Genomic DNA, 21,675 nt, shown 5'->3' with positions numbered 1-21,675 from the left:
AAAGTAATCCAAAAAGTAATAATGTAGTATTTCAAAAGTGTTTGTAATCTAATTACAATATTTTTGCTGGTAATAGAACACATTTCATTTATTTATTTAACTAGGCAAGTCAGTTAAGAACTCTTATTTACAATGATGGCCTACACTGGCCGGATTACAGTTGTTTTGTAAATCAGATTACATGTAATCAGTTACTCCCCAACCCTGGCAAGGACTGTGTGTGTGTGTGTGTGGTAAAAAGATAGAAACCCCCTTTCCCCAGAAATCTCACTATCCGGCTTATAGCCTGTCTGTTATATAACAAGGACATTTCACAGCTGCAGTGAACTGAACTCCCCTTCCCCCTAATCTACTCCACCCCTCTCACCCTCCCTCCCGCCCTCGCTCACCCTCCCTCCCTCTTCCTTTCCATCTCCCTCCCTCCCTCCCTCCCTCTCCATCACCCTCCCTCCCATCTCCCTCCACCACCCTCCCATCACCCTCCCTCCCATCTCCCTCCCATCTCCCTCCCATCACCCTCCCATCACCCTCCCTCCCATCTCCCATCACCCTCCCTCCCATCTCCCTCTCCATCACCCTCCCTCCCATCACCCTCCCTCCCATCTCCCTCCCATCACCCTCCCTCCCATCTCCCTCCATCACCCTCCCTCCCATCTCCCTCCATCACCCTCCCTCCCTCCCCGTCCATCACCCTCCCTCCCTCCCCGTCCATCACCCTCCCTCCCTCCCCGTCCATCACCCTCCCTCCCTCCCCGTCCATCCCCCCTCCCTCCCTCCCCGTCCATCACCCTCCCTCCCTCCCCGTCCATCACCCTCCCTCCCTCCCCCGTCCATCCCCCTCCCTCCCTCCCTCCCCGTCCATCACCCTCCCTCCCTCCCCGTCCATCACCCTCCCTCCCTCCCCGTCCATCACCCTCCCTCCCTCCCCGTCCATCACCCTCCCTCCCTCCCCGTCCATCACCCTCCCTCCCTCCCCGTCCATCACCCTCCCTCCCTCCCCGTCCATCACCCTCCCTCCCTCCCCGTCCATCACCCTCCCTCCCTCCCCGTCCATCACCCTCCCTCCCTCCCCGTCCATCACCCTCTCTCCCTCCCCGTCCATCACCCTCTCTCCCTCCCCATCCATCACCCTCTCTCCCTCCCCGTCCATCACCCTCTCTCCCTCCCCGTCCATCACCCTCTCTCCCTCCCCGTCCATCACCCTCTCTCCCTCTCCTCCTCCTTTTATTCCTCCCCAACCAACTGAATTTCTCATCCTTGTCATTTGATCTCTTTAGTGCTAACCCAAGCATTCCTCTGTTCTTTCAACCCTTCTGTTCACCACCCCTTTATCGCTCACTATCCCTTATTCCATTTCTTAATTTCTCTCTCCATTCCACCAGTGTTTCCCCTACCGTTCATTTTTAGGAGGGACTTGTAAACTGGACCGTTGTGTTGTTTCAATATGCCTAAATTCAAAATGGTCTCCACTGAATGGCAAGTGTAGTGTAGCCAGCCCTGGAAGTTTCCCTAGGACCTGTAGGCCTAAAACAACTTGAATGCTCGATTCAATAGGCACTTGTATTTCTGGAGATCTTAGAGGAACAAATCTCCACCCCCCTCACCTAGGGCTGGGGCGGTCATGACATTTTGTCAGCTGGTGATTGTCAAGAAAATAACTGCCGGTCTCACAGTAACTGACCATTAATTAACAAACACCTTTAACATCTCCTGGCTTCCACGCACAGCCTACAAGACACCGATGCAGACCGTAGGAAAATCTAAATTAAAAAAAAAAGTCTAATAAATCAATCTAATATAGCCTGCACTATTACAATAAATCCATTATTTATTGTAGACAGGTCTAAAGAAACATGATATGATGAAAATGTAGTCTATTTCAGTAGAACAGAATAGCATACTCTGAGTTGTCCTTATGTAAGGTCCTGATCTGGCTATGCCATATGGCTGTGGGCCACACTTCATTTAGCAGACAAGATTTGCTTAGAATTCCGTCGCATTATTTTACAGTATGAAGAATACAATTGAACATAGCTGAATAAAATAGAAAGGATATTTTCTCCAAACGATTTGAGGGAGTGCGCATATGCAGCTATTCTGTGTTGAGCGGTTAACAAAGAAACAGGTCCTCCTATATGCTTAATTTAGAGTTATTTATGCAACCTTAGTTGTGATACAAACATTAGGCTATACGTTTTGATTTTTAATACATTACAAGGCTGCATGATGTGAATAATGATGATTTGAAAGAAGTCGCATGAAAAGCTCTGCTTTGTCTTTTGCGCAGGGTGCACACACGATCAGTTTCTCATTCATAATTTGACAAGCACTTGATAATGCCTCAAATTTCCCGGCAGCATCCCCTTTGTGTGGCCATAATACCCTCTAAAAAAATCCATGCCTTTTACAGCACGTGGTCGTTGTGCCCGTGGGCTGACTATAATAATACCCTTCTCCAAGCTGCATGCTCCGAAGAACCTCTCACTCACATGGCTCTCTCAGATACAATGCATTCGGAAAGTATTCAGACACCTTAACTTTTTCCACATTTTGTTACGTTACAGCCTTATTCTAAAATTGATGAATATATATATATTTCTTATTCATCTACACACAATACCTAATAAAAACAAAACAAAAAATGTTTTTTAGAAATGTTTGCAAATGGTTTAAAAATAAGAACGGAAATACATTATTTACATAAGTATTCAGACCCTTTGCTACGAGACTCGAAATTGAGCTCAGGTGCATCCTGTTTCTATTGTGATGTTTCTACAACTTGATTGGAGTCCACCTGTGCTAAATTCAATTGATTGTACATGATTTGGAAAGGCACACATCTGTCTATATAAGGTCCCACAGTTGATAGTGCATGTCAGAGCAAAACACAAGCTATGAGGTTAAAGAAATTGTCCGTAGAACTCAGACAGGATTGTGTCGAGGCACAGAACTTGGGAAGGGTACAAAAAAATTCTGCAGCATTGAAGGTCCCCAAGAACACAGTGGCCTCCATCATTCTTAAATGGAAGAAGTTTGGAACCACCAAGACTCTTCCTAGAGTTGGTCGCCCGGCCAAACTGAGCAATCGGGGGAGAAGGGACTTAGTCACAGAGGTGACCAAGAACCCAATGGTCACTCTGACAGAGATCCAGAGTTCCTCTGTGGAGATGGGAGAACCTTCCAGAAGGACAACCATCTCTGCAGCACTCCAACAAACAGGTCTTAATGGTAAAGTGGCTAGACAGAAGCCACTCCACAGTAAAAGGCACATGACAGCCTGCTTGGAGTTTGCCAAAAGGCACCTAAAGGACTCTCAGACCATGAGAAACAAGATTCTCTGGTCTGATGAAACCAAGATTGAACTCTTTGGCCTGAATGCCAAGCGTCACATCTGGAAGAAACCTGGCACCATCCCTACAGTGAAGCATGGTAGTGGCAGGGTCATGCTGTGGGGATGTTTTGCAGCGGCAGGGACTGGGAGACTAGTCAGGATCAAGGGAAAGATGAACGGAGCAAAGTACTGAGAGATCCTTGATGAAAACCTGCTCCAGAGCACTCAGGACCTCAAACTGGGGCGAAGGTTAACCTTCCAACAGGACAATGACCCTAAGCACACAGCCAAGACAACGCAGGGGTGGCTTCGGGACAAGTCTTTGAATGTACTTGGGTGGCCGAGCCAGAGCCCGAACCCGATCAAATATCTCTGGAGAGACCTGAAAATAGCTGTGCAGCGACACTCCCCATCCAACCTGACAGAGCTTGAGAGGATCTGCAGAGAAGAATGGGAGAAACTCCCCAAATACAGGTGTGCCAAGCTTGTAGCGTCATACCCAAGAAGAGTTGAGGCTGTAATCGCTGCCAAACATTTACTCATGTAAATGTTATATTTTCATATTTATTTATTTTACTGTTTTTGCTTTGTCGTTATGGGGTATTGTGTGTAGATTGATGAGGGGAAAAAAAACTTTCATCCATTTTTGAATAAGGCTGTAACAAATAAACATTTGGAAAAGGGAAGGGGTCTGAATACTTTCCGAATGCACCGTATCTCAATTCTTATTAGCCAATATCCATCACGTGATCGGGTCCTTCTCACAGGCTACAAGTGAAGACAGACACATCGGGGAAGCAACTGCGTGCGTCCTTATCGAATTCTGAGGCGCATAATGAAGATGTTGGAAGAACTGTCCACATTTACTTTTCGTCAGCCAACAAGATGAGTAGCCCTAACGAACAGCAAAAACACTAGCTTATGTCAATCTACTATCCCCCATAGTATAAAAGTTGACTTTTCTATTCTGTGTGAGAAAGAAATATTCAAACATAGTCTTGGACAGTTGTGGGACATGATAGATCCCAAATGAATTCGACCACTAGAATCAAAATCCTTCTAAAAACAACAGGGCTGACGCAACAAATCAGAACGTTTAGCTTAAAATGTTGATGACTATTAGGCTATTTCTTCTTATACGGCAGTAGGCTATAAGCGTGAATGTTCCAAAATGCAATATATTAGCGGGAAAACACCATTCTTAAAACTGACCGCAAATGTGATTATGCATGTAATGCTTTAATTCTAAAGAAGCATTTATATGGTGAAAATAATCTTCCCCAAACTTGAAACTCGCGTTGAGCTTGTATGCCAATTAGGCTCTACACCCCTTGGTAAAGCGGATTAATGTGCATAATTTTTAAAAGTTATCATCTGGCCACTTTAGTTGTGATACAAACCTTATCAAAACATATAGGCCTATGGGCTAGGTTACATGAGGTGTGCGATTAATATTTTTAAAAGTCGGGGGAAAAAGGCATGCCATTTCTTGCCTTATTGCACACAAGCTGGGCATTATCCACAAGTAATAATATATCATTCACAACTGATAAGCTAATATTGTCACCCATCAGACTATTCTTGATATGATCTTGTCTTTACATATACCAAATAATATGTGTGAAATTTGTTTGGATTTAGAGTGGACCATTATCATGCACCAGTCTCGAAGCAGGGGCAGGGGAAAAAATACATGTAATCTATACACTTAACAGCCCTACTCTCACCCAGGTTCTCCAGGTCCTTGCGGGTGACAAACTTGTAGTCATCGTAGACGGTACTCTCAGGGCTCTCCTCCAACTCCTCTGTCAGGTTGTCCAGGAAGGAGCACCAGCGAGGAGCAGGTCCGAGTGCCTACACAGGGACAACATGGAGGGGAGGAAAGAGAGAAAAGAACAAGGGATGTAGTGAAGGAGGGACAAGGAACATTTGAAGAAATCTAATTCAATATATTTCTCTCTTTTCACTGCGCTGAGGGCTGGTAAGGGAAGTAGGTGTTGGCAACATTCCAGTTGGCTAGATGTAGTTTCTGCCATGTTGCTTGCACCTATCCAATCCTCTCAGGGCTTTGAGGATGAGTCGACAAGGATTGAATGAGTCTTATCAGATTGAAATCACCCCATTATCGTAAGATAATTTAATGCCACTGGGTTCAATTCAAACTGAGTTCTGTCCTATCAAATCAGAGTTCAAAGTCTACGTAATGTCCCCTTCCTCCGTGTAATCATTGAAGAGCAAATGGCTAATGTTAATTTCCAAACTTTGCCCTACTGTAATGTAGGCAGCTAGGGAGACATGTGTTGGAGGCCAGCTAGGGAGGCATGTGTTGGAGGCCAGCTAGGGAGGCATGTGTTGGAGGCCTTTGTACACCAGTTGAAAAACCAGGGAGAAAGGAGCTCTCTGGAACTGGAATCATATGCCTGCCTAAAATTCATGAATGATAGATTAGATGAGTAAACCAAACAAGGTGACAACGTTGTGTTATATTTGAAGTTACCATTGATGTTCATACCATACCTGAGTGAAAAATGTAGCTATTTATTCAGAGCAGTATGAGCACTGCTATGTGAATGTTTGATATCGGCCTTCATTTTCTGCAGAAGTATTCCAAAACTCCAATAACCAAAAATAGAATGTGTTTGCTGTTAACAGATGAATGCAATATTTCCTAAGTTCAGTATAAGCTCTTTGTAGCCCCAAACACACGCTATTTAAGACCTTGTTTTCTGTAGCTCACCACCACAATGATCTAATCAGTGGTTGATGAATGGGACCAGAAACTAATCGCGTCAGGGTTACCACATGATCTTTCTACACACACACACACCTCAACTTCCTAAAGAGTGACTACTTTACCGTACACACACCTCAACTTCCTAAAGAGTGACTACTTTACCGTACACACACCTCAACTTCCTAAAGAGTGACTACTTTACCGTACACACACCTCAACTTCCTAAAGAGTGACTACTTTACCGTACACACACATCAACTTCCTAGAGACTACTTTACCGTAGAAACACACACATTAACTTTCTAACGAGACTAATTAAAAAATTTTTTTTAACAATGTACAAAACACTTTTCCTATAAGAACTGAAAAGCTGGTATAGGGGTAGGCACAAGGCCACCTGTTGCTGAAGAACATTCACGTTCCAACAAGGGTACTTTCTAGGTAAAACCAAGTGGGAGGTTTTCTATGAATAATGCCCTTTAGTGTTTTTTTTGCAGACCATAAAACACCAGCCAAATGGGGATGCCGTAAATACTAAACTGAACAAATGAAAGTCTCAAACACTCAAGACCTAAAACAGAGATCGTCCTTTCGTGCCTTCTCTATACTGCCTTGGTCGGTTTGGTTTCAATTCACACCATGGAGTAAATCTATCTCATGGGAAAATGTACCTTTCAAACCAAACACGCACACCGAGGCATGTAAAACCAGCAGTTAAACCAAACTGTCAAATGGGCCTGAGGGAGTGCAAGGGTGGTAGAACTCACAGGGATATAGAATGTATTCATCTTGGGGTCTTCATTGGCAGTGAAGAGCATACCTGTGAAGTTAGGAGAGAAAAAGAAAAGATGTGAATGAGTGAGATGAGCTAACGAAACAACCAGATCCTTTTCCCCATACTGAAGTTAGCATGGTTATAAACTAAGGTTATGCGGAACTGTACATAAAGGCTCATTGTCTGCTGGTTTTGTTTGACTCTAGTTACAAGCCTAACTGCATGAACATGCAGAAAGTACAGCCCACATAAACATAGGGTGACTGTAGTAGGTATGCAGGAAGTAGACTACACAGAGTGAAATAGGAAACAGCAAAACCCTTGCTGGATTTTTAAATGTTAGAATGTGTGTAACCATTACTGACAAAAGCCTGGCTTGCTCCCATCTTCATTTTCCTTTGACAACAAATCATCCATGCAAATGGTTGTGCGGATTTGCTATTTACGTGAAATTACAGCAATTTCATTGTGAATGAGCGTCTTAAACAGTTAACTCAAGTGCTCACTAAAGATTGCTGTAATTTGGCATAATTGCTGGCAGAGAAGCTGTCAGTGGATAGAGTTGCAGTCTTATTTCAAAAGCAAAGTCCAAGCCATCACACAAAGAAGCATATCCCTGGTCCAGAAGTGTTTAGGACTTGTTGATGAGGTCACTTGGCACCATCTAGTGGTAGTTGAGCATACTGGTAAATGACTACCAAGCAGATAAGAGTGCCTGTAGTGTAGGTCAACCCTCCAAGTTAAAATTGGTACAGAAGCAATGTTTAGTGTATCTGGCTCATTGCTCATAGAATGGACCAGTCTTTCTGAGGTGATTCTCACCAGAACCAGGATAGATGCACACGTCGTTGATGTTTGTCTGGGGCTCAATGGAGGAGAACACTTTCCCCTGGGGTGAAACAGACCAAAGATATGGTTAGAATATCTGTTCTAGCACTGTGATAGTTAGTTAGTGGTCTCTCTTTCATCAACCAAGTGTACAATGACATGGACATTTTTACCATAAAAAATGCAAAGGCATATCCCAAAAAATGACCACAACATTTAATTTCGAATACTTAATTCAAAGTGCGTTTGGAATAGTGCAGATGACAATGTTCTAAACCTACAAAAATAATCTTCGCTGGTATCTGTAACCAACAGATGCATATCTATATTCCCAGTCATGTGAAGTCCATAGACTAGGGCCTAATTAATTTTTTTCAATTGACTGATGTCTTTATATGAACTGTAACTCAGTAAAATAGTTAAAATTGTTGCATGTTGTGTTTATATTTTTGCTCAGTATATATTTTTGTTCAGTATAGTGCACATGTTCAAAATTCATGGATGCCACCAGGACTTGAAGGTAGTCATTAAAGACTGGAGGGAAAGTGGGGTTATTCCAAATAGGGGTGTATGTTGATATTGTTCCTTTCCACCTCATGAATTGATGTACATTTTCCCAAATACGAATGGAATTGAGAATCATTGGATTGTCTGTTTTTTTCTTCAATGCCTTGGAACCGAAGTAGTGAATATATACTGCTCAAAAAAATAAAGGGAACACTTAAACAACACATCCTAGATCTGAATGAAATAAATAATCTTAAACACTTTTTTCTTTACATAGTTGAATGTGCTGACAACAAAATCACATTGTGTTGTTTAAGTGTCCCCTTTATTTTTTTGAGCAGTGTATTTTAGATCATAAGGTATTACATTTATGCCTTCAATACTTCTCTATGCACAAGGACAGTCTGCTGTCCATTGTTAACGTGAACACAGTTGTGCAGCCCAGTAATACACCTTCATATGAGGTAGTCCAAGACTTCCAGCTTTATCGGGTAAGTGTAAAACATAATTCCACTTTGACATTATGGGGTATTGTGTGTAGGCCAGTGACACAAAATCTCAATTGAATACATTTTAAATTCAGGTTGTAACCCAACAAAATGTAAAACAAAATCAAGGGTAGTAAATACTTTCTGAAGGCACTGTAAATCCACTAATCACTGTAGGTGAAGGGGAGGAGACAGATGAAAGAAGGATTTTTAAGCCTTAAGACAACAGAGTCATGGATTGTGTATGTGTGCCATTCAGAGGGTGAATGGGCAAGATGTTTTTTTTTTTAAGTGTCTTTGAATGGGGTATGGTACTAGGTGCCAGGCGCAGTACTTTGTGTCAATAACTGCAACGCTGCTGGGATTTTCACGCTCAACAGTTTCCCGTGTGTTTCAAGAATGGTCCACAACCCAAAGGACATCCAGCCAACTAGACAACATTGTGAAGCATGAGTGAACATAGGCTAGCATCCCTGTGACACGCTCGACACCTTGTAGAGTCCATGCCCCGCCGAATTGAGGCTATTCTGACAGCAAAAGAGGGTGCAACTCAGTATTAGGAAGGTGTTCTTATTGTTTGTTATACTCAGTCTATATAATAGTAATAAATCATAATAAACACGACTTATGATTCCATTGGTAAATCCAATATCGCCCAACTAGGACAAAAAAACTAAACATGTAAAACATTTCAGATTTTTTTGTTTCAAATGTAAATATTTGTTTAAATTTTTTTTTAAATGAGTCAGTATGTGTGATCTCCGACCGTAGAGGGGTCTGGGTGGCTGCGTATTCAGCTCCCATACCAACCACTGTGGAGTGTGACTGTCAGCATCACGTGGCCATGTTATGTGTAGTCAACTACTATAATTAGTGTTTGTGAAGTAAACATAGTGATTACTATTAAGGAGTCCTGTCTAGGGCTGGTTCTACCTTCTGAGAAGGATGAGGCCCTTCTAAAGCATACATTGATCATTTGTCCTGGCCAGCGTGATAGGCCTACCCCTTGTTCGTTTTTTTAAGCCAAAGGAATAGGTTATCCCTCTCTTGGACAATAACAAGAGAAATAAATATTAAAAGCATTTGCCATCCCTGTGTTAATTGAGAATCAAACAAATGTGATTATTTAAGCATAAAGCATCATTATAGTATATTAAAGAGAGAAATTGGTTAAACTTTCTAATTCTCCAATGAAATAAATGCAAACAGATGTAGACCTATACCCACTGGAGAGTACAGCCCGCAACCACGTGGGGCGCACTCGTCTTGACCCACTGGGGGACAGAGCACGATGATCACTAAGAGCAGGTGGTATAACTAAGCAATAAGGCCCGAGGAGGTATCGAATATGGCCAATATACCCTGGCTAAGAGCTGGTTTTTATCACAACGCAACATGGAGTGCCTGGCCATACACAACAAACCCTGAGGTACATTATTAGTATTATAAGCTGGTTACCAACATAATTAGACCAGTAAAAATAAATGTTTTGTCATACCCTTTGGTATGCGGTCTGATATACCACAGCGTTCAGCCAATCAACATTCAGGGCTCGAATCACCAGGTTTATAATGACTTGTAACATCAATGCAACATCTGTCCACTCTGGGCACTGGTAGAGCCAAATTGAGTGCCATTTATTCACTTAATTTTTCAGAGTTTATCAGCTACATGTTCAGTTGGCTTGGTCACATTTCTTGTACATTCCACCTTGGGATTTAGTTAATTTCAATATAAATTGTCCAACAAAGAGCTGGAAATAATGATTGAAAGGTGCATAATTGTGGGCTTCGCCCACATAGCCTGCTTGTGTGTCTCTCTTTTATAAACTGGGCAATTGCTCATGTTTCTTCATTCATTCAACTCATTATCATGAATCATTGCACTTACTATGGGAGAATAAAAAGAAAAGGATAATCGACATGTGTTGACATATGTTGCTCACATTGATTACACATTTTTCAATTCATATATCAATTTCCCCATTATCATGCCTTATTTTGGACAAAAGTAAATTACATAGTTTTTAAAGAAGGAAGAAAGCAACTAATAAAAGTACTCTGTGCTTACAATTTCAGGGTCTTAGGCTGTGTGACATTTGAACTCTCCCTGTCTTTTTCACATATGGGCCATTTCAATTCTTCGCACCCACTCAAGCCTTTATAGCCTATTTGCTCTTGATCATTCAAAAATAATTGTCTAGAGATCATAGCAATCATCATGTTGTCGTGTTCACTTGTCAGTTCGTTACTAAAAACAAATAGATCATGGCCATTTCCACCGTTCTCCTTGTCAAGGTTATCCACAAATCTGGTAACTTATTTAGCTAATTTCAGTGTGATGTTTCTTTCCCTCCATAGCCTACATGATGAGATTAATATGGACAAAAAAATATAGATTATTTTGATTAGTCAAACTGCAGCTAAGCATCATATCACCAGAATAAGACTCAATGTTTACTGGAAAGAAGCATCAAGCTCATCACCGTGCATTCTCACCACCCTGTGAAGTTCAACATTTAGTTAATCTGTAGCCTAACAAACAGCATGCTTACTAGAGTCGTAGTGGGAGGACCACACAACATATCATCGCGTGACTCCATTTTTACATCGATATGATTATTATTATATAAATATTTGTGCATAAAGGCGTTTACACCACCATTTCTCGGATAATTCAAGAGGAACTGAGTGGTTTAACTATGTTGCAGATATGAAACAAAAAGACAATCATTATAAATCAGTAAAAAAAAGATCAAATTCCCAGTTTATGCTTCAAAACCAACTTCATAAGAGATTTTAAAAGTAGGTTCTATTTGACTTAAAATTACATGACATACATTAATTAAGGCATTGTTGGCAGAATAGATGGATGCAGTTCAATGCCTGATTAATGTAATTCACCAATACATTTCTTGGTAGTCCAAAAAATATTGCAATCAGGTTGTAAATCACAGCTGGCCTGGTTCATTGTTTGCTGGCCTGTAACTAAGGCTGGGAATGTCTAAGTAGCAAGGGCAATGATCACAAGGCCCGTGGCCCGAATAGGACACAAAATCGAGTCTACAGCAACAAAAATGTCAAACATGTTTTAAGTTTAAAATGTTACAACAAACCTATAGCTACATTTTTGTTATTTGGAATTATTCACATCTGCAAGCATAATAGCAGAGGCTGGACAAATATATTTCTCTTATTTGTTCTAATATGTTAAAACGCTATATACAACATTCTATGTACATACGTGGGCATTATAAAGGGCCATTTTTCCCAAATAAAAACAATGGCCAGTTTGGATCGCAGTTGTACTTTTTTGTATGTCTGGCCCGTGAATTTGTTGTGTTTTTTCAATATGGCCCATGCGCTGATCGAGTTTGACACCACTGGGATAGGCGTGTCTATTTATGCAACTAGCTATTTATTTAGCAAGCTGAAAACACAGAGCCTAATGTTAGCTAGCTGCTGGGAGGATGTCATGTCATTGGAGGAGTGGATGAGTGACCGACTTTTTCCCCTTATATTGTTTTTTGGTGGCTAAGGCTAGAGATGCAGGTGTCATTTGGTTAGATAGCAAGAAATGTGAATCGCTTTGCTATGCTGAACTTGGACTATTAACTGTCGGTTAGGGGCTCGTAAGTAAACATTTCACTGTAAGGTCTACACCTGTTGTATTCAGCACGTGACTAATAAAATTCGATTTGATCCACAGTTAGCATATCTTTTAGATGTCAATCAAACGTATTTGGCATTGATCAAGTGGGCAGGCTGGCAAGTAAGTTCCTATTCTGTTGTTCAAATATGGGTTGGGAAAAGCATGCATTGGCAGGCAAGCTGCAGAAGAACGAGCAGGCTACTATTCCCGATCGTTGCCATTTTGACAGCCAACTAGCTTAAAAAGTTTGAAAGGGTTTATCTAATGTTCCCTCGTTAGATTATCTCGTTCTGGCTAGCATTAGTTGTTGATCTTGTTGTTGTTCACGTGTATAGGCAACTGAGGGAGAGATGGCCTACCTTTTCATGGTTGTTAATATCAGTAGGACTGAAGTTTCCAAATGTAAGAGGACTCCCATGGTATTTACATAAAACATCAATTCAGGTGTATATTGTGGCTTTTGGCGAAAGCATTCTAATGATCTAAAGTTCCGCTGTTTCAACTGTCTGTAAACACACAGTCCAGTTCAAAGCGAATGATGGCAAGCCTGTGGTTTATTTGCATATAGGCCTACTGTAGATTGGATTGGCTATGGCTATTGAACTTTCAAATGCTTTACTTGGCTCATCGTGCTCTAGTGACTCCTAGTGGTGGGCAGATGAACGTGTTTCCTCCAACACATTGGTGCAGCTGGGTTATGGGAGTGGGTGGGTCATGCTTCATAGGACGCATGACTCGACCTTCACCTCTCCCGAGCCCGTTGGGGAGTTGCAGGGATCAGACAAAATTGTATTCACAAATTAGGGAGAAAAGGGGGGTAATTCAAAATAATAATTTCAAAGTTGGATGGAAACCTGGTTGATGTCTGGTTTCCAAAAACATGAATCAAATATCTTTTCAACATTCATAAACATTTACCGTGTCTTTGTTCCAGATCTTGATGATCTTGGAGTCCGCAGTCAGAACCAGGTCTAGGTGGTCCTGGAAGTTGACAGACTTGATAGGCAGGCCATAGTAATGGTCTTTTACCAGCAGGGGGCGGCTGGAGCGCAGGTCATAGAGTAGGACCTACAGTACCAGGCAGACAGATCGTCAGTGGGGAAACTTGTGGGGAGGGGAACATTTTGGCAGTTTTCGGCATTATCCCAGCTATTAGGACACACAAGACGCCATTGTAAAAGTTCATACCTGCCCAGTGCTCGTTCCCACAGCCATGGTGAGAGAGCCGTTAAACTTGAGTGCGCTGACTGATGGCAAGCCCTCCACTCTAAAGACAAACACATCCAGATCATGGATTTAAACGATGCCGTTTTTCTACATACATATAACTGTTCATGTTCTAGTGTTGTACTTGCTCTGTTCCCTCTGTGACGCTGCTCAAGGCACAGTCTAGCATCCCCACCCGACTTCGTACACGAGGGTCCCAGCACTCCACTTTCCCCTAGCCACCAACAACACAGGGAACATGGTTAGACACACACAGGCACACACACAAAATTATGTCAATAGGGTTCAGGTTATGTCCGATCCATTCACTCTTTACATGCACACAGGCTCCACCCACCTCTGCTGTTCCTGAAGCGAACAGTTGATGGACAGGATTGATGTCACACACATTGTGCTCCCTTGTCAGTCAGAGAAATGGCAAAAAGAGACATGATCACACCATATGCATACTGACGAGTCTTGTAATGACTGTATTTACTGTACTGTAATGCACAGGGGCGATTCCGTGTCAGCATGGCACAACAACAACGAATTGTATCTCGGATTGTTTTGGCAACTCTCACATATAAACTTAATTGGAAGAAAGGATGTTTGATATGCTTTTTAAAATTTGTAAAAAACATTTTTTGGAAACTCATGATGAAAGTTGACAATATACGGCCCTTTTTAAGACCTTTAGATGCCACCTGTAAGACCCAATGATCCGTACACGATACAGACAACACCTTATTGTCAATATACTCATAATAGTGTCCTGTAAAATAGGGAGTATCTCTACATTCTGAAATACAATTTCACACAAATTTATTCAACATTAAAACCATTCATATTAAAAAAGGTACTAAACAGAATTTCTCCCCTATGTGGAAGTTAGGTGATTTGCAAGAACACTGGCTGCATTCAAAACTTATAACCCCCTTCCCTACACCCATTTCACTGTAACATTTTTAACTATGTTCTACATTGTATAATAATAGTAAAGACATCAAAACTATAAAATAACATATGGAATCATGTATTAACCAAAAAGTGTTAAATTAAAATATATTTTATAGTTGAGATTCTTCAAAGAAGCCACCCTTTGCCTTGATGACAGCTTTGCACACTCTTGGCATTCTCTCAACCAGCTTCATTAGATAGTCACCTGGAATGCATTTAAATGAACAGGTGTGCCTTGTTAAAAATTAATTTGTGGAATTTCTTTCCTTCTTAATTAATGCGTTTGAGCCAATCAGTTGTGTTGTGACAAGGTAGGGGTGGTATACAGAAGATTTGGTAAAAAGACCGAGTCCATATTATGGCAAGAACAGCTCAAATAAGCAAAGAGAAACGACAGTCCATCATTACATTAAGACATGGTCAGTCAATCTGGAAAATTTCAAGAACTTTGAAAGAGCAATGATGAAACTGGTTCTCATGAGGACCGCTACAGGAAAGGAAGACCCAGAGTTAACTCTGCTTCAGAGGATAGGTTCATTAGAGTTAATTGCACCTCATATTCCAGCCCAAATAAATGCTTCACAGAGTTCAAGTAACAGACACATCTCAACATCAACTATTCAGAGGAGACTGCGTGAATCAGGCCTTCATGGTCGAATTGCAAAGAAAGCACTACTAAAGAACTCCAATAAGAAGAGACTTGCTTGGGCCAAAAAACACAAGCAATGGACATTAAACTGGTGGGAATTTGTCCTTTGGTCTGAAGAGTCCAAATTTGAGATTTTTGGTTCCAACCGCAGTGTCTGTGAGACGCAGAGTAGGTTCACGGATGATCTCTGCATGTGTGGTTCCCACCGTGAAGCATGGAGGAGGTGGTGTGTTGGTGCTTTTCTGGTGACACTGTCAGTGATATAGTTAGAATTCAAGGCACACTTAGCCAGCATGGCTACCACAGCATTCTGCAGCGATACGCCATCCCATCTGGTTTGCGCTTAGTGGGACTATCACTTGTTTTTCAACAGGACAATGACCCAACACACCTCCAGGCTGTCTAAGGTCTATTTGACCAAGAAGGAGAGTGATAGAGTGCTGCATCAGATGACCTTGCCTCCACAATCACCCAACCTCAACCTAATTGAGATGGTTTGGGATGAGTTGGACCGCAGAGTGAAAAAAAAGCAGCCAACAAGTGCTTAGCATATTTGGGAACTCCTTCAAGACTGTTGGAAAAGCATTCCTCATTAAGCTAGTTGAGAGAATGCCAAGAGTGTGCAAAGCTGTCATCAAGGCAAAGTGTGGCTGCTTTGAAGAATATACTTCTTGATTCCTTATGTGTTATTTCATTATTCTACAATGTAGAAAACAGTCAAAATAAAGAAAAACCCTTGAATGAGCAGGTGTGTCCAAACTTTTGACTGGTACTGTATTTCACAGTGATTTAGATGGTACAATGATTCTCTACAGTATTCAGTTCTTGTTTTCTCACAAACTGAAATTGAACAAATTGTGCAGATTTTTAGCAACCAAGAAATGACAACGATTTCTACTTTGTTTCCACAGCCACAAAGGCAAAACAGCTATCCCATTTCGACAACAGACGCCAGTCTGGCGGGAGAAATCAATTGGTGAATATCAAAGCCAATCATAACACTGTGTAAGTAATACTGTGAAACACTATCATTCCACTATTACTGCAGATATCTTATGGACATTTTATGAACATTATGGAAATTACAATGCCCCTTTAATATCTCAAAAGTACCCCCTTTGATTTTGTAAAGACATACCGTTTTAAACAATATACACTCATTCAACTACTGTACATAACAATTCCAGAATGGTCTCTCTGCTGCTTTTGAAGAAATTATAAATTTTATAGATAGAAATTGACATTATATGATTGATACTTTATTCAAAAGTACCAGAGGCCACTCTGGAAATGTGATGTTTTTGAAGAGTATTGTTCCAAACAATATGTCTAAAAATAAGCAAAATCAAAAAAGGTACTTTTTATATAATCATAATATTTTGAATATATGTTGAATAAATTAATTTGAAAATGTCTTATTTCAGGATATAAACATACTCCATATTTTAGAACACACTATAAGGAGTATATGACATCAAGATGTTGTCTGTACCATGTACGCTTCATGGATCATAGGGTATTACAGGAGGCATCTACAGGAATAAAAGGGACCTAAAATTGGCACTTTCTGAAATATCTTCAAAAATAAAAGTTTGTGATACAATTGTGAAAACCATGTTAAACATCCTTTCTCACAATTAGGTTATGTGAGAATTGCCAGAACAATCTGTGACACCAAAAATATTTCCACGCAATGCTGTGGTGGAATCGGCCACAGCTGGCTTCATAAATAAAGTATTGTTGATGTATACTTACACAGCATCTGTCTGAAGGGAGTTGAGGAACCTGCCTTGCTCCAGATTGAGTCTGAATATCTCTGAGCTGAAAAAGGTTTCAGTCTTACTGTACGCTGTCAACATTAACACAACTTCAACTTGTCTTTATTTTACTGCTGCTCTTTAATAACGTTACTTGTATTTCTTATTTGTACTGCATTGTTGGTTAAGGGCTCGTAAGTAAGCATTTCACTGTAAAGTCTACACCTGTTGTATTCAGCGCATGTGACTAATAAAACTTGATTTGAAGTTAAAGCCAAGTAAAATGATACATAGGAAATCAAGACAGTGAATGATCCACCTCCTTTGGCTTTTAACCCTTACCTTGCCCCAACAAAGTAGAGGTCGCAGGAGGGGTAGTGGTAGGCAAAGTCCCTACCAAACTTGGGAATGCGTGTCTTGTAGTAGTGTCCATGCTGCGAGTGGAACTCCACGTACCGGTTACAGTGCAGAAACACCAACTACACAAACAACAATATCAGGTCACATTTACTTGTAGAAGATGAAGTTTAGATAACCCCCACTGCAGGAAACAACCAAGGAAACAACCAAGGAAGGTAAGTCTGTCTTACCTTTGAGTAGTCATCGGACAGAATGTCAAAGGCCACAACTGTGAGGGGAAAAATAACACACTTTCAGAACTAGCTACAAGAAAAAATAATATCTACTGGTTAAGAATTTTTTACAATGCAAAAAGTTGATTTATTGGTGACTATCACATTATGGCAATTGTGTATGTCAGGTGTGTGTTAGTCACAAAACATGGCAATGTCTTAAAATTATGTAGACAACGCCATACATAGAAAAATCCTAAATGTCCCTTGTTTGTCACAAATGTAAAAATATATTTTTCAAATTAACCTGCCAATTGTCGTGGTGTTGGTCCCTCAGTTGGTCGAAATAGTTAATATGCAAACCACGCATACTAACCAAAGTCTTGCAGGTGTTTGCATGGTTTTGCCAGATGATATAAATGTCTACTTCAGTACAAGTGCTCTAAAAAGTTGGGTAAACAATACTTTCCTCTGGATATTTACTTTCCAGCGGAGTAAGTTCAAATATAATTGTATTCAACATTCCGGCTTGTAGAGGACCTGAGAGGTACCTTTCCAGAATCAAACACTGTCATATTCCAGACGGTGTACTTAGAAATTCAGTGACTGGTCCCCAGGCAGGTGTGTGTTCGCTTGAAAATGTGTATGTCTGGCTGCACCGTAGTTCAATATTAAGGACAGAGTAACTGGTTCAGGCCTGTGAGCTTTCATTAGTGGAGTCAGGACTGGCTGACACCATCACTGAGACAGCTGGAGCCTCTTCCTATGGAGCAGCCACTCACTTCACAACAAAAGGAGGGAGGGATACTTGCAGGGATTCCCATAGCACATCAGAGTTCCAGCGGACCACAGAAGCAGAATGATTACCCAACGATTATGTAACAATATAACTACTGGTTCTATCACTTACCATCCGAATCCAGACACCGTTCAAACTTCAAGGACAACTGATATGTGTCATAGCATCGGATCCTGGGTTTGTATGTGCCTGAAAGGATGTTAAAAGAAAGTGACAAATCCATATACAACAGCAATTAGTGTTTTCCACAAGCACATGGAGAAGCCAGCAAAACAAAACAATGATCCAGCTAAGATCATTGTTGAAGGACTTGTGGCAGCGATTACAGCCTTGAGTCTTCTTGGGTATGACGCTACAAGCTTGGCTGGAGTTCAGACATTTTTGCATCTCCATTTTGGTGGCGTCTGGTACATTCGGAATCCATCCGAAATACACAGCAAAATTATTGAATACTTTATTGAGATTACCTCCCAGACTGGAAACATTTGTTGTGGTATTGCGTTTACAATTTAAATTACTGAAAATGCATGGATTCAGTGAAATGTTCGTTTTTTTGGATATCGTCTAGGCCTATATGATCAGGACTATTTAAGTATGAGAACATTAAACCAATTTATTTTAATTTGTTTACATTTAACCTGTCTTCGAGATTAAAGTATTTTACTGCAAGTTATGAATTGCCACAATTGTTTGTTCTTCAAATTATGTATTTTATTAAAACAGAAAAATTAAGTAAATAGTCCAAATTACTTTGAAAAATGTATTAAAAGGTTCAATATAATAAAATCAAAACAAATTGTGTGATGGGCACTTTTCAAATGGAAAATGGGTCTCTAAAATAACAGAACAGGTGCTCAATTAAGTTCTGGGTCCATACGTGTTAAGAGAAGACCGTCATCAGCTAAATTGTTTGCAACTCTTTTTGATTGCAGTGTGTAATTCAGTAAAAAAAAGACTTGTTTAACAACCGACCCACAAATATCTGCAATACAGGTATGATCGAAGAAGGAAGCAGGTGTTAATCATGGGCTTTGATAAAATCAGTAGACCTATATCAATATCTTTGAAAATAACATATACAGTGCATTCGGAAAGTATTCAGACCCCTTGACCTTTTCCACATTTTGTTACGTTACAGCCTTATTCTAAAATTAATTCAATTGTTTTTTCCCCTCATCTGTCTACACACAATACCCCATAATGACTAAGCAAAAAAGTTTTTTTTTTTAAAGTAAAATAATAATGAAATATCACATTTACATAAGTATTCAGACCCTTTACTGAGTACTTTGTTGAAGGACTTGTGGCAGCGATTACAGCCTTGAGTCTTCTTGGGTATGACGCTACAAGCTTGGCACACCTGTATTTGGAGTTTCTCCCATTCTTCTCTCCAGATCCTCTCAAGCTCTGTCAGGTTGGATGGGGAGCGTCACTGTACAGCTATTTTCAGGTCTCTCCAGAGATGTCCGATCGGGTTCAAGTCCGATATCTGTCTGGGCCACTCAAGGATATTCAGAGACTTGTCCCAAAGCCACTCCTGCATTATCTTGGCTGTGTGCTTAGGGTCGTTGTCCTGTTGGAAGATGAACCTTCACCCCAGTCTGAGTTCCTGAGCAGGTCTGTCAGAGTGATCATCAGGTTCTTGGTCATCTCCCTGGCCAAGGCACTACCCCCCCCCCCCCCTTATGTAAATAAGGCATTTGCAAACATTTCTAAAAACCTGTTTTTGCTTTGTCATTATGGGGTATTGTGTGTAGATTGATGAGGGGGAAAAAATTATTTCATACATTTTAGAATAAGGCTGTAATGTAACAAAACATGGAAAAGTAAAGGGGTCTGAACACTTTCCGAATGCAATGTAAGTATCATTAGCTTTTAAAACAATTAAATCTGTTTTCATTTATGATATTTTGGAAGAGTGAGACTATCCCTCCACTAGCCTACATATTGTTTCTGCAGTGAGGAGGATTCACCATCTTCATGGAATGTTTTCATAATTTATCTGCAGATGACCAGGAGCCAAATGAACGGCTCTCTTAACGACACGATTCGGTAGTTCTGCTGGACTTCATATCGAAAATACAAAAAAAATATTTTGTTTACTTGTCCCGATGTGATACCATGGATATATAATTACATTGTATGATTTATGAATAGCAAGGATATATGAGATCGACTTTATTCAGTCAGTTCAACACCATTTATAAACTAGTCAAGCTTGCTGTTCGTCAATCAAATCACAGTAAGCCCATGCACTAGGACTGCGTGGCTGTACATAAAATAAGCAAAAGAAAATAAATCAATGTGCCAGAAAATAATAGGCTAAATGGATTTCGGCTCATAATTACCACATTATATGGGACGTGCAAATTGGCGAATATAGACGAAGGGAAATCATGCTCGGCAGACTTTTTTTCTGACTTGCGAAATGTAAAAATGGCTAATTTAGGTGGCAAAAGTACCCCGCTGAAAATGAGTGTGTAACTGGCTGCATAGCCAACAGCTAGCGCTGGCGGAATGCACTGCAATTACTTACAATCCTTTACTGTTCTACTAATATGCCAAATTAAATCTGACAGTGACGGCAAGCCAAATCCTCACCTGCTGCTAGAATAAACTGCCCATCCCTTGACACTTTGATTGAGGTGCACACTGTGGGCATCTCAAAGTCCTGGATGAGCTCGATCCTGCGTTGGATGTCTGAGAAAAATACATTAGGGAGGTGACGCGTGAGCACAGGAAAATATACAGTCTGACAACTTGGCCAGCACACAAACACCTGTAAGACATTGACATTAGTAAAATGAATACTCACCAACATCATTATTTTGCAATGCCCTTTTCTTCCGATCTGAAAGCCACTGGAAAACAAATATTGAGACGTGTGTTATCACATACTCTGGTTATTCTGACAAGCTACTGTTTACTTTGTGAGCTCATACCCAATTTCACAGCAATATAAAGCTCCATGCTTACTGGCCATGGATGTAGCTAGCTGGCTAGCTAACTTAGTTGCTTGGCATGCCTTTGCTTCAAGACAAGACCGAGAGTAATAACGTTATAGTAGCTAATAAAAAAACACTTGACTAGGGAGATTTAATCGGTTATCAAAGTAGTATATATTAGCAGTAGCTAACTAGCTTATTTGTATTGTAAGTTAGCTTGCTTGCTTGCTTGCTAACGTTAGTTAGCTAGCTACTTTTGAAAACTTGTCTTACCTCTGGAAGAGACTTTCCGTGGCTTAAATTATAAATCTTCACATCATTCACACTGGATATCTGCATTGTCGAGGCTGTCAAATATACTTTCCACTCATAACACTGATGTACAATAATTGTAAGTTCTAAGTATTAAAAACGCATGCCCCACGTTGCCACAAACAACAGGAAGTGTCGGTCTTTACTATTTAGGTCCGTGT

At 40.7% G+C, this 21,675-nt stretch overlaps 1 protein-coding gene across 1 annotated transcript in view; it reads right to left on the bottom strand.

The window, feature by feature from the left end:
- Positions 1-21,675, bottom strand: part of LOC115172458 (nucleolar protein 10) — a 34,452-nt gene extending 12,777 nt beyond the window's left edge. Inside the window, exons 1-14 of the mRNA XM_029729919.1 lie at positions 21,476-21,675; positions 21,073-21,118; positions 20,859-20,957; positions 18,369-18,446; positions 17,477-17,514; positions 17,229-17,365; positions 16,885-16,950; positions 13,879-13,939; positions 13,670-13,755; positions 13,503-13,581; positions 13,233-13,382; positions 7,663-7,729; positions 6,833-6,885; positions 5,059-5,185 (exon numbers count right to left, since the gene is read on the bottom strand). Coding sequence (XP_029585779.1) covers positions 5,059-5,185; positions 6,833-6,885; positions 7,663-7,729; positions 13,233-13,382; positions 13,503-13,581; positions 13,670-13,755; positions 13,879-13,939; positions 16,885-16,950; positions 17,229-17,365; positions 17,477-17,514; positions 18,369-18,446; positions 20,859-20,957; positions 21,073-21,118; positions 21,476-21,541 — 1,153 coding nt within the window. The 5' untranslated portion in view covers positions 21,542-21,675. The remainder of the gene's footprint in view (positions 1-5,058; positions 5,186-6,832; positions 6,886-7,662; positions 7,730-13,232; positions 13,383-13,502; positions 13,582-13,669; positions 13,756-13,878; positions 13,940-16,884; positions 16,951-17,228; positions 17,366-17,476; positions 17,515-18,368; positions 18,447-20,858; positions 20,958-21,072; positions 21,119-21,475) is intronic.

This window comes from Salmo trutta, chromosome 33, assembly GCF_901001165.1.
Source record: "Salmo trutta chromosome 33, fSalTru1.1, whole genome shotgun sequence".
In the NCBI taxonomy this organism is placed as follows: Eukaryota; Metazoa; Chordata; class Actinopteri; order Salmoniformes; family Salmonidae; genus Salmo; species Salmo trutta.
This window is presented reverse-complemented; position numbering and strand designations above follow the sequence as displayed.